Here is a 17305-nt window from a genome sequence, read left to right as displayed (position 1 = left end):
ATAGAATCCAGGTCTCCATCATTGCAGGCGGATTCTTTACCATCTGAGCCACCAGGGAAGCCCAGAGATCTCATCTGTTAACCCCCAAATCACAGACCTGCCTACATCCTCTGCCTGAAGGTGCCCCAAATTACACATGTCCAAAACAACATGCTCTTTCCTCACCAAACTCACTCTGCCCTCTGCCTTCCAGCTTGTCCCTCTTTCCCTGGTGGCCCATGTAGAAGCCACAGAATTCTCCACTCTCTGCCTCATGCCAATGGAAACTCTGTCTGTTCCAGCTTCAGAACAGGTCTCCGACCTATTCTCTCGTCTCTGTTCCCACCGTCTCCACCTTAATTCACGTCTTCAATGACCCTCCTTGGACTCTGCTTTCCCTGCTCCATCTCTTCTCACTCTTCTCTCTCTGTTACTTATGGGGCTACCAATATGAGGGTTCCGAGATGTAAATCTCAGAACTTCCCTGCTAGTCCAGTGGTTAAGACTCCATGCTCCCAATGCAGGGGGCCCAAGTTTGCTTCCTGATCAAGGAACTAAAATCCCACATGCTATAGGGCATGGCCTAAATTTTTTTAATAAACAAAAATTAAAAAAAATAAAACGTAAATCTGGCCACAGCACTTGCAGCTCTTCACGGCTGCTGACGCACAGCCTGCACGACAAAGTTCACATCTTTTGGTCAGACATACAGGGTCCTTCCCATCTCTGCAGCCTCATCTCCCCCCACACCCCCTCCCCCCTGAAAGCTGGAGACGCCCGACCACCTGCAGGGCTCAGCATGCCCAGCAGCACCTCTGTGCCTTTTGCATGTTGTTTCCCTCTGTGAGATGCCTTCTCCCTCCTGGGATCAAAGTGCTTCTGAAGTGCTGCCTCCTCTGAGAAGGCTTTCCGGCTGCCACCGGACACACTCAGCAATATCTCTGTGCTCCTGCAGCCCTCGGGAACATGTTGGTATCCACACCCCAAGTCGTGATGTGGTTACCACAGCTACATCCTTCCCTGTGACCTCCTTTAGAGCAGGTCTCTTTTCCTCTATCTTCTGGACCCATAATCCCTGCCACAGTGCCTTACACACAGCTGCTGGGAGCTCAACTAACTGAATCAGTAAACAAATTCCCTTTTAGTCAATGACTTGCAGTCTTCTCTCTCAAATTTTTATTGAGCAGCTAATAAACAGCTTGAGATGCCTTTGAGTTTCCTTTCCTTCTCTTTAATAGGGTCAGACCTGAAATGGACAAAGCAGTAAGCAAAGAAAGAGAAAAAGTACCTGGAAAATCCTTCCAATAAACAGGGTCACACATTAGGCCAGTCATTCCAGCATGAGTTTGAAAGAACAAATTAGAACACACACTCTTACAGCATATTTCTTTGCTAAGATGCCAAATTAAAGAAAGTGGGGAGGTACAGAAGCCTCTGAGTAAAGCAGGGGTCACAGCCACCTTCACTGAGATCTCAAAAGAGCTTAGAGAAGAGACCTTCATCCAGGTACTCCTTGGTCTCAGCCAAATGGTTCTGACTTGTTACCTGTCAAGTCCATCAGGCCATCTGACAGCTCCGCAGCCCCATTAATCCAGGCTGCCATGCAGGAGCCAGATGCGCCTGCTGAGCCAGTTGGGGGTTAGAGGGTGGGGAGAAGCCTAGGAAGATCATGGACCTCAACTCCAGGTCTAGTCCCAGTGCATCTGATCCTAAGTGTCAGTGGTTTTAAATGCCAAACCTGTTGCCCCTCTGAGCGCCTGGGCAACCATTTGCTAAGCTCTACCACGCTTGTTGTATGGTAAACAAGCTTGCTGGGCTTCCCCTGTGGCTCAGCTGGTAAAGAATCTACCTGCAATGTGGAAGACCTGGGTTCGATCCCTGGGTTGGGAAGATCCCCTGGAGAAGGGAAGGACTACCCACTCCAGTATTCTGGCCTGGATAGGACTGTATAGTCCATGGGGTCACAAAGAGTCAGACACAACTGAGAGACTTTCACTTTCACCATGCTTGTTGTACTGTAGCAGTTAACATACAGAGATGCAGTGAGGAGTAAAACTGCAGCATCAGGCAGGCTTCTGGGGCTAAGTATGATGAATTCAGGTGAGCTATGTGTGTGCTTAATGGCTCAGTCGTGTCTGACTCTTCTGAAACCCCATGGACTATAAGTAGCCCACCAGGCTCCTCTGTCTGTGGAATTTTCTAGGCAAGAATGCTGGAATGAATTGACCATTTCCTACTCGAGGGGATTTCCCCCACCCAGGGATCAAACCTGGGTCTCTTGCATCTCCTGAATTGGCAGGCGGATTCTTTACCACTGCACCACCTGGGAAGCCCTCAGGTGGGCTGGATTTTGTTTAACCAAGGCTGAGATTACATGAGCCAAGACATGGACAGACTCCTGCCCTAGTGCCCTGCACAAACCCTAGAACAGTCCTTGTGGCTCTCTGTGCCACACTGACAGCAAAAAAGTCTCCCTTCTCAAGGGAGAAGTCTCCCTTCTCAAGGACTGGGAACAGTCCCTTCCCCGTGTCCTCACCTGTCTGGGGTTGACAAGTACTTCTGCTTCTGAAACTTCTTCTCCAGGCCCATGAGCTGCAGCTCGGTGAAGATGGTGCGACTCCGGCGGGGCTTTTTCTGCCGGGGCGTGGGCTGCTCCGTCTCAGACTCACTGCTGCCGTGGTTCTCACCTGGGGTCTCCGCAGAGGCAGCTTCGGCGGCCGGGTGGCGGGACAGAGCCTGGGCGATTCCCGGGGTGGTGGGGACCAGATGGGAGATGACCGTGGGCTGTCGGGTGATCACCGAGAGGAGAGGATATGCCCGGAGGGAAGCGGGGCCTGGAAGACAAACGGAGGTGGGTCACATAGGAGCAGGGGAGAGGAAGGGGACCAGAGATCTCAGAGGACCCACACTGAGGCCCGTCTGCCTGGCAGAGCCTCCTGTTCACATGCAGGTATAAATGGGGGAGGCTGAGTGGGCAGGACACATGCAGGTTAGATCAGCCTGATGAGTGAAAACATTCAAGTCTTCCACGACAAAGAAGAGGGTCCTAAAATTCCTCTGGTTTTAAGTGACTCTTTCCTCATCTCTTCCAGTTGAATATCTAAATTCTGGTTTCACAGATATGGGTCAATGACACAGCAGATGGAAGGAAGTGGTCAGATAAAGCAAGGAACTGAAGACTTAAGGAATCCAAAATAGATTCGTAATATACAAAGTACCTGAGAACCAGCTCCGGTCCTTATAAAAAATACATGATGGTAACTGTAAATTCTTCCTGGGATGTCTACAAACCTTGAATCAGAACATTTTTCAGAGGTAGAAAGATGCTTAAAAGTTAAGAGACAAGAAAACAGTTCCAGCCAGAAAGACTAAAGGACTTAGATGGTGTCACAGAGCTAGAAACAAGCACATTTAGGAGTCAAACTAGGTTCCTCTGGCTTGAACTACGGGGCAGTTACCACACCATGAATCACACAGATGCATCATTTAGAAGAGGGGCCCAAAATATTTTAATTCACATGAAAATTCAGATCTGTTATAGTGGATGCCGAGGAATCTCAGGCTGGGTCAGAGTCCAGCTGATGGAAGCGAGCTGGGGTTGATTAGCAATGTCTGGCCCGATGTGGGCGGGGGTAGCGGGTGTGGTAGTTCCCACTACAGTTCCGTGCCTCTTCTGAATTTTAAGAGAGGAGACCTTTCCTGTCCAAAAGTATGTTCTCTCTTTTGTTGACTGAAAAGAATTGCACAACCTAAAAGTTGAGAGTTATGTTTTATATTTTAGGGACTTTAAGACATGAAGCCCAGGAGCATCCTTGCAGATAGCACCAAGGGACTGCTCTGAAGAGGTAAGGGAGGAGCCAGGATATACAGGAATTTTTGCAACAAAGTCTAGGTGGTCACAACATCAAAGGATTCCTATTAACTAAAGAAAACCATGGACAGACCTAGAGGCTGTCATACAGTGTGAAGTAAGGCAGAAAGAGAGAAACAAATATCCTATAAGATCACTTATATGTGGAATCTTGAAAAATGGTACAGATGAACTTAAATTTCCAGAGTATGAATGGAGACACAGACATAGAGAATAAATGTATGGATGACAAAGGGGAAGGGTTGGTGGGATGTACTGGGATATTGGGATTGATATACATACACTTCTATGTATAAAATACGCAACTAATGAGAACCGACTGTATACTACAGGGAACTCCACTCAGTCTTTCATGACGCCCTAAAGGGGAAGGAAATCCAAAAAAGAGGGAATATATGTCTACGTATGGGTGATTCTTTTTGCTATACAGCCAAAACTAACACAACATTGTAAAGCAACTATACTCCAATAAAAGTTTTTAAAAAGAGAGGGAGAGAGAAAACACAGACATCTCAAGGTAATGGATTTAGCACTTTTCCACACAAGGAAAAAACAAATCTGGACTCACTGAAGTCATTCCTTTGATATGCACTTTAGCTGTCTGGGACCAGTATCTGGTTCCTTCTTCTCCCGAGTCCCCTCAGGGTGCACCTCTGGGGGCAGCTGCAGTGGTCAAGGGCAGTGGCAGCCTGCAGCCTGCTGGTCCCCCTCTCGAGTTCCCTCAGGCTCGCCAAGGGGCAGGAGTAGTGGCTGAGGGCTGAGTGGCTTGAGGGCTGCACCTTTTTTTGTTTGCTGATACTTTTAAGACTCAAGTGAAAAAGTTCTTCCTTTCCACTATTCCATAGAATTGCATTTAAAATGTCACTATCATTACCTATGACAATCATTTTATCCCTCTGGGCCTCAGCTGTACAAGTGAGTAAAAGGAGATAATTTCAAAGAATTCTTCAAACTCTTCCTCCATGGAAGTCCCTGCATGGGACTTCCTCGATGGCTCAAATGGTAAAATATCTGCCTGCAATGCAGGAGACCCAGGTTCGATCCCTGGGTTGGGAAGATCCGCTGGAGAAGGGAATGGTTACCCACTCCAGTATTCTTGCCTGGAGAATCCCATGGACAGAGGATACAAGACTGAGCGACTAATACTTCCACTTTTACACTTTCATGCTGATGTCATGAAAGCACCTTTCATCCCAAGCCAATCTTGACATGTGATGAAAACAGAGGAAGTTCTGGGGTGCCCTTTGGGACTCAGCCCAGCCCCGACAACTCACTACAAGAGCAAGGCGAATATCTGAGCCAGATAACACTCATACTCATTTAGGGTTAAAAACGAACATCACAAAAGCTCCTGGGTGTTATGTGTATACTCTCTCCTCTAGGCTGGCATTTCTCTTCTTGCTCATTTCCATGCTTCTGTTTTGGACCACAGTCACAGCTATGAAAACAGGTAACTTCTCCTGTTCTTTGACCACATGTCTGATCTAAGACCCAGTAGAAACCACAAAGTTGTTAAACAATAAATCATCAAGGGCTACTACTTCCAATAACTATCCAGGCAAGGCTAACACTTAAGGTTTTCTTCTTTCTTTTAATGAAAACAAAATCTGGGAGTGATATTTTATAATAAAAGTAGGATACCTAGTACAGTGGTTTTGCATCTGTATACATTATGAAATGATGCTTTTTCAAAAACAGACTATCTAAAAGCTTCTTATACCACCATTTTTTAAATTATTTCTTTTCTTTATTTATGGCTGCACTGAGTCTTTGCTACTTCGAAGACTTCCTCTCGTTGCAGGGAGCAGGGGCTACTTTTTCTGGTAGCGGGCAGGCTTCTCATTGCAGTGGCTTCTCCTATTGCTAAGCAAAAGCTCTAGATGCATGAACTTCAATAGCTGTGGAACATGGGCTTAGTCGCTTCGAGGCATGTGGAATCTTCCTGGACCAGGAATCAAGCCCGTGTCCCCTCCATTGGCAAGAGGATTCTTAACCACTGGACCACCAGCAAAATCCACTACTTTATTTCTCATTACCAATGTAACACAATTTGTTATAAAATAACTTTAAAACAATCGGAAATATATAAAATACAAGTCTCCTCTCTCAGTTTTCAACCCCAAATCTTAGAGGTAAACTTCTATAACTGCTCCTATATATACACAAACATGGGCTTCCCAGGTGGCGCTGGTGGTAAAGACCCACCTGCCAATGCGGGAGACTTTAAGAGACACGGGGAACCCGAGTCAGGAAGATCCCCTGAAGGAAGGCCTGGCACTCCATTATTCTTGCCTGGAGAATTCCATGGACAGCGAAGCCTGGCAGGCTACAGTCCAGAGATAGGGCTGCACAGAGTCAGTCATGACTGAAGCGACTTAGCACGCACATATTCACAAACATACATAAGTTCCAAATCTAATAATATATATTCTAATCTACTGCAACCCATAGTTACAAAGTGTTTATTTGGTAAAATATACCAAATTCTTTTGGTATTTTTATTGGTTTATTTTTTTCTAAGCAGATAGACAACAATTCCCCAAATCCTTTACTGACTAGTCCATTACTTAAAATGTCAGCTTTGAGACAATAAGTTCCTAAAGAAATGAAGTTGGGAATTACTGTTTATCAGAATTCTGAGAGTCTACTGGGGAATTTTAGTCACCATAAGTATGAGAACTTCCTGCTTTGTAGAAAAGCAGCCAAACTAGGACAAGAACCACCCTTCTCAAGGGCTGTCCTCTATTAGTATGGTTATAAATAGGTGTAGAGCTGCTATATGAGGGCGGTGGGTGTGCAGGAGAAGGGTTTGGGGAGGTTAGAGTTAGGAAACCAGGTGGAACAGAAAGGGGCAGGTTTTGAGGGGGCTTCCAAGAGTCTGCACTTTGGGGAGAGTGAAGACTACTTTGAGAGGATTTCTGAAAAACATTTTAGAGGTGTACTGCATAAAATCCTTGAAAATATTCCTTTAAAAAAAACTAAAGATCTTCATGTTCAAGGCTTCTATAATCAGATTTCAGTTGTCATTGAGTAGAATTCTACAGATACATTGGGTCATATGGAGCCTTAGATATAGATGGATTACTTTATATATACATGTATCTGTTTCTGGACTCTATCTACTGAACTAATATATGATCCTGTTATAAGACCATTCCACTTTTATTATTGTGGGGTGTTGGGAAGTTTTATTATAGAACAAATTTCCCCTTTTTATTCTTTCTACAAAACTTTTTTGGCTATTGTCATTAATTAATTTTTTCAATTGAATTTTAGAATCACCTTGTTAGTCTCTAAAAAAGCAAATCCTACTAAAGATGTATTAGACTTCCACTGACCTTATAGATTACTATAGGGAAAAATGATTCTTTTGACAATCATTTTGTCTGAAAGCAATTGTGGGTATTTAACAATGGCTTTTGGAGATTTATAATATTTGGTTCCACAAAGCTTAAACCCAATGAAAACCTCACATTAAAAAACACAAACAAAATAAAAAAACTTCAGAAGAATGGTAGAGATTTAAGGCAACATTCTAATCACCAAAGTTTATAATTTCAGGAATCTTTACCCAACACTCTGATGCAGATTCAGTGACAAAATTGTACTCCCCCACTAGGCTTCCCTGGTGATTCAGACAGTAAAGAACCCCCCTGCCAATGCAGGAGACACAGGAGGTGCAGGTTCGATCCCTGGGTTGGGAAGATCCCCTGGAGAAGGGAATAGCTACCCACTCCAGGATTCTTGCCTGGAGAATTCCATGGACAGAGAAGACGGGGGGGGGGGGGGGGGGGGTACAGTCCATGAGGTTGCAAAGAGACAGATATGACTGAGCAACTAACAGTTTCACTCAGTGGAAAGAGCACTTTCTGATGTTGGAGATACCCACGAGGCCTCTGGGATGCTGACAAATGTTTGGGGGGTTCAAGGAAGCCGTCATTGTAAATAAACACAATCGCAGTGAGGCACCACGTTGTGTTTTTAGTATTTGATGTGTGTCCCTAAGGAAAGAACAGCGTGGCTGCACCGGGACACAGGGTGGGTTCTGTGTGTGCAGCAAAGCGGTGCGTCTCCTGAGAGGTAAACCAATGGGAGCAGAAAAGTGAGACCAAATATACTCCAGCCAGCTGCTCCCTTTCTTTCCTTGTTTTAATATATGACCTGATTTCCAACAAAACAGTACCCAGAGCTTTCATTCCACAAAGCATTTACACACTCCCATTTCACATTCTCACAGAAGTTCTGTGAAATCATCCAGTCCCCTATTTATATTTTGGCTAAAAAAGTCAAATTTAGGTTTTAAAAATAGAGGGGAAATAATAAATGAGCACATACAATGGAGAGGGGCCACCTGGGTTGCTGAGAAGGCAGATGATGTACAACACTATGTATTAAGTATGCCTTTCTCTTTTCCTGAGAATTATCGCTATGTGGAAATGTTGACGGAAGACAGCTGCCCAGCCACCCTGGATCATTTACATACACTTGTGAAATTCGAGCACATTATCTGCTACTGAGAGGGAGTAATGACTGTCATAAACCAAAGACTTTGTTTAAACAAACACATTTTAGTTGACAAAAGGAGTATAAACATGACCACAGTGAATGCATCTTCTAATAGCTGTTTTCTTCAACCCAGCTCCCTGACCAATAAGGCTGTAAGATGGGTATCACGTAACTGCGTGTACTGTCGACCTAGAAATAGCTGCCTGCCAAGTGTTGGACTGTTTTGAGAATCTGCTTTGGGATTAGAAAACCTGAGCACATTTGTGATAGACTGATGCTCAGGGACATCCCCGGCAGCCTGGGGAGAAGTGGAACATTCAGGAGGCTTCACAGAATGTTCCATCGCATGGATTCCACAAGTGGTTGTTTAGCTGCTCAGTCCTGGCCAGCTCTTTTGTGACCCCACAGACTGTAGCTGAGGCTTCTCTGTCTGTGGGATTGCCCAGGCAAGAATACTGTAGTGGGTTGCCATTTCCTCCTCCAGGGGATCTTCTCCACCCAGGGATCGAACCCTCATCTCCTGCATTGGCAATTGAATTCTTTACTGCTGAGCCACCTGGGGAGTCCAAGTGGATTCTGAAAACTGAGAGGACGTGACACATGTGAATGCAACTAGGTGAAGTGTGGGCACAGTTCAGAATGGCCAATTCCAGGCATGGCTCCCCAACATAATTCCTCCTTCCCCACAAAGACTAGTCTACCCCTAGCTACAGCAGGACTTGAACCCCAGAGCACCATGCCAGCACCCATACACCTCCTGGGGGCTCTTCTTCCGTTCCTCCAAGACACCACGTCCCCACATTGGCTCTCTACACCCACATTCTGGTTGACACAAGCGAAGGTCAAAGGTCTGAGTGGATAAGGATCTCTAAGCTGCCTGCTTGACTGATTTATGTCCTGGGAATGTGTGACCTATATACCCGCAGAAAGCTTCCGAGGAACAGAGGCAGCATACACAGAGGCATGGGTAGAGATGTATTCAGTTAACCTAAAAGACAGACTTGATGGAACAACTGGGAAGCTCTGGCTGAGTTTCCTGGGAAAAATCATAAAACCACCCACACCAAATGGCTCCCATGGACTCACATACCTACACATTGGCTGGTAATCTAGGACAATGGAAAGAACGGGACCTCACTGATTCCTGGAGGGACCTTGAGCAGGTTAGCAAAACTCTTAGTTTCAATTTCCTCTTCTGTAAAGCAGGACTAATAATAGTTTCCCCATGTAGATTACTGTAAAGATGAAATGCATTTAATTGCCATTAGCTTTCTTTCTTTCCTCTTTTCACTTCAGGGGTTTGATGCTCCATGAATGAGCTCAGTGGAAGTTGGACTTAATCAAGAAAGCAGACTTACTTGTGAGCTACGCATGTGTTATCTTCTTATCCTCTGCACATTTACATGAAAAGCAAGATTCAGCAACAATATGTCAGCTTCTCTTTGCCAAATGGTGGTCTTCAAATGCCCTAACAGCAAAACAAGGCAGCTAGAGTAAATCAGTGAGAGGGCTAATCTAGCCAGTGCATGCGTGCTAAGTTGCTTCAGTTATGTCTGACTCTGCGACCCTGTGACTGTAGCCCACCAGGCTCCTCTGTCCATGCAATTCTCCAAGCAAGGATACTGGAGCAGGTTGCCCGGCCCTCCTCCAGGGGATCTTCCCAACCCAGGGACTGAACCCAGGTCTTTTATGTCTCTGCATTGGCAAGTGGGTTCTCTACCACTAGTGCCACTGAATCCCCCTAAAACCATCAAGGAATAACTACTGTGGTTTTGCACACCTGGATAAACAAGTCACAGCCCTTTCCAAGGTTAGCTGCAGGTGAAGGATGAAGGTGGTGGCACACAGGACTGTACCAATTTCTAAAAATTGCAGAGCAAACAGATCCGTGGTTAAAATTAATGTGCCTCGTCTTATGTTGAAAAGGCTGAGCTGAGGGTAAGTGGCAACCAGACATGAAAGCTCAGTGCTTGTTTGTCTATAAGAATAATCTTTTTTTAAGATTCTTTTTAATGTGGACCATTATTTAAAGTCTTTATTGAATTTGTTACAATTTTGCTTCTGTTTCATGCTTTAGCTTTTTGGCCCTGAGGCATATGGAATCTTAGCTCCCTAACCAGGGATCGAACCGAATCCTCTATGTTGGAAGGTGAAGTCTTAACCACTGGACCACCAGGGAAGCCTCCTCCCTTACCATTCTTGAAGATTATCCATATAGGGACTTCCTTGGTGTTCCAGTGGTTATGAGTCTGCCTGACACCGCAGGGGACACCGGTTAGATCCCTGGTCTTAGAGGATCCCACATGCCGTGGGGCAACTGAGCCCATGCACCACAACTACTGAAGCAGGTCAACCTAGAGCCTGAGCTCCACAAGAGAAACCACTGCAATAAGAATCCCAGGCACCTCAACCAAAGAGTAGCCCCTGCTCACTGCAACTAGAGAAGAGCCCATGCCGCCAATAAATAATTTTTTAAATTATTTTTCTTAATAAAAACACACATAAAGATTTTCAAATTGTTTACAGCAGGTGAAAGTGAGTTTATATCTATTAAAATAGTATCATATGTTAAAAATCATTCTCTGTCTCTGTTGATAATTGATGTAATTCATCCCAATACCTAAAGACACACTTATGTAAACATTTTAAATACAGCCGTCTACACTGTGATTGCACCTGATGCTTATTCAGTCATTCCTCCCTTTGTGGACATTTAGGATAGTTGTTTCTGCTACTACATGTAATGCTGCAATGAAAATCTATCCCTGCTGGGTACATTTTTAAATGTAAGTTTCTGGACCAAATGGCATGTGAATTTTATTTAAATATGTGCTTATCTATTTCTTTGGCTGTAGAGAAAGAATAGCAAGGAAGGGAGGAAATGGGATATAATGAGGCTGAATGGCCATTTAACTCCTTGACACACTAAGCTTTTAGCTCAGTAAGAGTTAATGGAATACATGCTCCCTTTACAGGCTATGGCTTTGTATTACTAAAGAAAAAAGAAAATGTTTTAAGAGGCCAACTCAAAGGCTAACAAAACATCTTAGCCATTAACTACCTCATAAAAAAAAAAAAGCGGGTGGGCATTTTGATGAGTTAAGTGTAAACGAATTAGAAACATGTGGGATAAATTTATTCCACCATCCACATGCAACTGCCATAATGTCGATTCTGAAATAAGCATCTAGTTAAATTAAAAACTGAAGAAGGTTCACAAAGATTGACAAAGGGATGGAGTGAGAAGACATTTTGGGTATTTAGAGCAATGAAGATTTGGGAAACAAAGAGGAGACATGAGAGCAACCCCAGCAGGCTGGACTGCATCACGCCATCTTTTCAGATTCTTGATTTCACAAAGAGACAAGCTCAGTCTTACCACATTCAACCTGCATCATCATCAAAACGACAAACGCCCACAAAACCGCAGGGCTTCACAGGGAGCTCCATGAAATCAATTAAGCTGGAAGATAGGTGTGTGGACCTTCCCATCCTGCCTAAAGTGACCCACCCAGATGTGGTCATCAACCACCCTCTAGCCGTCACTGCTCCACGACCTCCGGCACCAAAGCATACATACGAAATGACATTGTCTTTCTCCTCCTGGCCAGTCTGTTATCTCCATACACCCACACCTGCTTTCAGCCATTCCTCGTAACCACTCACGGATGGAAAGCTTCCCAGAGCAGCTGTTGTTTAGTACAGAGATTGAATTCATCACTCCCACCTCCAGGCACCCCCACCCCAGCTTTTTGTATATGTCCTTATTCACCCTCACTTAATTCAAACCTTGGAGCAAGAGTTAATGTGTTTACCCATCCATTGCTCACTAGATTGCAAACTTCTTCAGGACAGAATTAAAAAGTGCATCCTTTTATGGACACGGGTTGGGGCGGGGGAAGAAAGGAGAGGGTGAGATGAATGGAGACAGTAGCATGGAAGCATATACACTGCTATATGTAAAATAGACAACCAACGGAAATGTACTCAGGAAACTCAAACCGAGGTTCTGTAACAACCAAGAGGAGTGGGAAAGGGTGAGAGGTAAAAGGGAGGATTAAGAGGGTGGGACATAGGTATACCTATGGCTAATTCAGGTTGATGTATGGCAAAAACCAAAGCAATATTATACAGCAATTATCCTTCAAATAAAAATAATTTTTTTAAGTGCATCTTCCCAGTGAAAATGCCATGCCTGACTTGAACTGGTTTTGCCTGGTATCAGAAGACTGGGGCTGGAGGCATGGTTCTTACACATTTGGGGTCTGTGGCCTTGGTCAAACCATCCTTCCAACCTTCAACTTTCTTTCCTAAAAATGACACTAATAATACTTCTCCCAAGCTTGTTGAAAGATAGCAATGGATAATGAGTATAAAACAATTTGGTAAACAACAAAGAACTACACCAAAAAAAGGCAGCCATTTTTTTTTCCCCAACAGTCAAAAAAGCACTAGCTTTCCAAATTTCAGAGATGCCTCTATTTCCAAAGAAATCATAATCCTGGGACTTCACAGGCAGTCCAGTGGTTAAGACTCTGTGCTTCCACTGCAGCGAGCATTAGTTCAATCCCTGGTAAAGGAACTAGAATCCCACAGGCCGTGTGATGTGGCCCAGAAAACAATCGAAAAAACAAATGTTAATCCAGCTTTCGTTGTCAACCTAATCCCCTCTTTGTCTTGTCTCTCGTATGCTGTCATTTCTGGTTACGGCCCTATTGCCACAGGGATAGAGGCTACACAAAACTGACCAGGAGGGGCCCTCTGGTTCACTGTCACCATCATCCGTGAAGCCCACCGAACAGCTCTGCCTCCAGAAGCTAATTATCCCACTGGAGACATGAGGTATTACAGTAAAAGTTAATAAGTAGACAAAGAAGCGTATGGCAAATGCTGGATGGCAGAAGACTCATGGGAATTCAGGACGGATCTCTGCGCTCCAGAGTGTACAGTGGCTGGTCATGAAAAAAGAAGGAGCTAGGGTTCTGAGAGGGCCGGAAGGAACAGATTCCAGAGTCACTGTCTAGGAAGAACCCACAGGACCTGGAGAAGCACTAGATTGGGAAGAGAGAGGAGGGCAAACAGAGAAGATGCTGGAAGATTCAATACTGCAGCAGAACTGCTGGGATCAGAGAGCTTCCACCTTTGTCACATGACAGTGTTTCATTAGAAGAGATATGGCTTGCAGAGGTTTATTTAGTTTGTGGTAAAATCATACACTGATTTTGACATATGATTCCTGGCAGGCATGCATGGTCACAAACTCATTTTTGCTGAAGGACTCAGCGATGAGTCTGTGGATTTTACATAGAATAAGAGTTGAAGAGCTGACTCATTGGAAAAGACCCTGATACCGGGAAGCAATGAAGGCAAAAGGAGAACGGAGTGGCAGAGGATGAAATGGTTTAGATAGCATCACCAACACAACGGACATGAATCTGAGCAAACTCCAAGAGATTGTGAAGGACAGGGAAGCCTGGCAGGTTGCAGTCCATGGGGTCGCAAAGACCCCCTAAACCATGACTTAGCAAGTGAATGACAGCAACTCTTTCCAGCTCTGTTATTACCAAACTATAACCCAAGCTGCTGTACCTGGGCCATTGTGGTAGCAACTGCCAGAATGATGTAAAATGCAAATTTAAACATGTTACTTTCATGGTTAAAACTGTTCCGCAGATTTCCACTGAATTTAAAACTAAACCCAAACTATTCACCAAGGCCTGTGAGGGCCCTGCAGGATCTGGACCTTGCCTGCTTTCTGAATCGTGGGACATTCTTCTCACTCCTGTGCTTTGGTCTCACTAGCTTTTAGTCAGTTCCTCAAAGACCCTGAGGTTTTCCTCAACAAGGCATTGACCTTTGGTCAGCACATATCTGAAGGGTTGAAAGTAGAATTCATCTCCCAAGAAGAAAGATTTAAGACTAGCAGGGGGTGAAGGACTGGGCCTTGGGGTACATCTTCATCAATGGAGCTGGGAAAGGAAATAGGACCAATAAACCAGAAGCAAGCAGCGCAAGCAGGAGGACAGGGTCAGTGGAAATGGCCAGAGAATTTCAAGAAGGATCCACTTTCAATAAGGTTACTCACTAGGAAATCTTTTGACCTTAAAATTTCTCCCCTTCTCTGATACTTCAGATCTATCTTCATGGTATAGGAATCTCCACCCGGCAGACTGGGAAAATACGCGTTGTGCTAGGACCCTGGGCAGTGTCAAGGAGAAGCCACTGAAGATTGCTTTCTGCCAGGGGTCCCGTGGGGCCCAGGCAAGCTCTTGCTTACCCAGGAGGAGAAGCAGCCGCCAAACACTGAGCATCTCATGCCAAAATGTGAATTTCTAAGTCCAATTTAGTTTTCCTCCTCTCCTTATACATTCTCTGTGTGTGCACTCAGTCCTGTCTGACTCTTTTCAACCCCCTGGACTGTAGCCCACCAGGCTCCTCTATCCATGGGATTTTCCAGGCAAGAATATTGGAGTGGGTTGCCATTTCCTACCCCAGGGATCGAACCCATGTCTCCTACATTGGCAGATGAATACTTTACCACTGTGTCACCTGGGAAACCCTGGAACATGAAGGCAAACCATTAAACTGGAGGCCTCTCAATCCAGTGCCCAGTAAGCCCCCAGTACAGTGAATGACCAGCACATCTCTCTCTGCTGTGATGAGGAGCATTAACGCAGGCCTTTCCATCAAGATTTCTCAATGACATGCAAATAGTCATGTGATTTCAATGGTTAAATCTCCTCTTCCTGGTGCCCCATTGTTTTCTGATGAAAGTGTACTCTTGAAGTTTATGCAGATACAGAACTGTGTTGCAAAATGCACTCAAACTTTGGAGGAATCTACTAATTGAAAAGAGAGGGATAGAGTTATGTTATTTAGTGGAAGGCTCCTGTTAGAATGAAATAATTCCTCTCCTTTTCTCTTTTGTTCAAGGAGTTAAGATCAAATGGCAGCCAGCATACCCCCAGACAGTAGTGGGAAAATTATACAACAGATATCAATATTTACTCATGCTTGAGTCTTGCTCTTGTAGGTAATAAGGGAAAACAGTAATAAAATTCTGCAACACACTGACTGTGAATCATGTGGACCATGGTAACTAACTGGTCAACTGGGATCAAAGAGAGCTGTATCCTACAGCAAGATGCTCCCTGCACTGAGCCCCATCCTGTCTAAGATCCAACTCTACTGTCAACAATGCCATTCCCCTTGCCTTAGCCTCAGTCCATGATGAGGTCTCTCTTTCTCTGAGTTTTCCTCATCAGTAGTTGGGGGAGTTGGTTGGTTTCTAGGGTCCTTTTCGGTACCAAGATACAATGACTTTATGAGCAATAACCACACTCAGGCACATGGAGTCTCTCACATTTGTCAACTCGATTGTAAAGTCTTTGTCTTATACTTCCTTTCCCACGATGTACTTCCCAAGCTTTGCAAATGGTATCAACTAAATAAATATTAGCTGCAATTAATGAGTGAGCTAAGAGCCAGAGTATTAATGCCTGTAAACTTCCCCAGAACCACTAAATCTTGTCAGTTCACAAGGGAGTGGAGTGATGAACTATTTACTCATCTGATATCCTCATAGGTGATCCAGATTTTAACTATAAAGGCAAAAGACTATCTTTGAATAAATCTCACCACGCACAATTAAGACTTCGACGCTATTTGATTTATAGGGAATGACATGCTGAGTAACAAAACACAGAGAGTGGTTTTTTCTAACCCGGCCTTGGATGGGATAAAGTCACACAAAGTCGATGTCTGAACTAGGACCAGAGCCCAGACCTCCAGTTTGTTATTGTTGTCTAGTCGCTAAGTTGTGTCTGACTCTATATAACTCCATGGACTGCAGCACGCCAGACTTCCCTGTCCTTCACTATCTCCCAGAGTTTCCTCAGACTCATGTCCATTGAAGAGACAAATGTTTGGTTAATGCCACTTTTTTCACGTCACGTATTGCCTTTCTAGCCAAGAGCCTGCCAAAGTGCTGAGTACTGTTTGGCTTCAGATACTTATTCTTCCTCTTTCATGTAGTCTATTTATTTTAACAGTTAATGCTTTTATTCTGTAATCTAGTGTTAAGAGCACTATGGTTTTAATAATCTGAGAAGACATGGTAAATATTACCTTGGAAGTTACTAAGGTTTTGCCATTTCACTTCTTTTTTTCAAGTTTTACTGAATTATGATTGACAGATAAAAACTGTATCTACTGAAAGTATATGACATGATTTTATATAGTTTTGTATATGTACACATTATGAAATGATCACTGCAATCTAGCTAATTAACACATCCATCACCTCATACTGTTTTCTTTCGGGTGCGTGGTAAGAACCCTTAAGAGCTACTCTGTTAACAAATGTCAAGTATATAATACATTATGATTATCTTAGTCACCTTGCTGCACATTAGGTCTCCAGAAGGTATTCATCTCATAACTGAAGTTTGTACCCTTCGACCAACATCTCCCCATTTCCCCCACCCATTAGCTCCCTACAACCACTCTTTTTTTTCTCTGTTTCAATGAGTTATACAGTGTTTTTAAAAAAAAAATTGGGGGCCACACAGTGCAGCATGTGGGTGGGATCTTAGCTCCCAGAGCAGGGATGGAAACTGTACCCCTGCAGTGGAAACTAACCACTAGACCACCAGGAAATTCTCAGCCCTACTTATTTTAGACGTCTCCTATAAAGGAGATCATGCTGTATTTGTCTTTGTCTGACATTTCACTTAGCATGATGTCCTCCAGGTTCATCTATGTTGTCACAATAGCAGGATTTCCTCCTTTTTCAAGACTAATAATTCACTGCATAGAGAATGTGTATCTCACATTTTCTTTACTTATATGTCAACGAATACTTAGGTTGTTTCCATGTCTTGGCTGTCGTGAATAATGCAGCACTGAACATGAGGGTACACTTGTCTCTTTAAGATAGTGATTTTACTT

At 44.1% G+C, this 17305-nt stretch overlaps 1 protein-coding gene across 1 annotated transcript in view; it reads right to left on the bottom strand.

Annotated features, from left to right (window-relative positions):
* Positions 1–17305, bottom strand: part of BARX2 (BARX homeobox 2) — a 75298-nt gene that overhangs the window by 12020 nt on the left and 45973 nt on the right. The window contains exon 2 of the mRNA XM_065936634.1: positions 2516–2813. Within this exon, the coding sequence (XP_065792706.1) occupies positions 2516–2813 (298 nt within the window). The remainder of the gene's footprint in view (positions 1–2515; positions 2814–17305) is intronic.

Source organism: Muntiacus reevesi, chromosome 5 (assembly GCF_963930625.1).
Source record: "Muntiacus reevesi chromosome 5, mMunRee1.1, whole genome shotgun sequence".
Taxonomy (NCBI): domain Eukaryota; kingdom Metazoa; phylum Chordata; class Mammalia; order Artiodactyla; family Cervidae; genus Muntiacus; species Muntiacus reevesi.
Note: the sequence above shows the minus strand (reverse complement) of the source record. Positions and strands in the feature narration are given on the sequence as shown.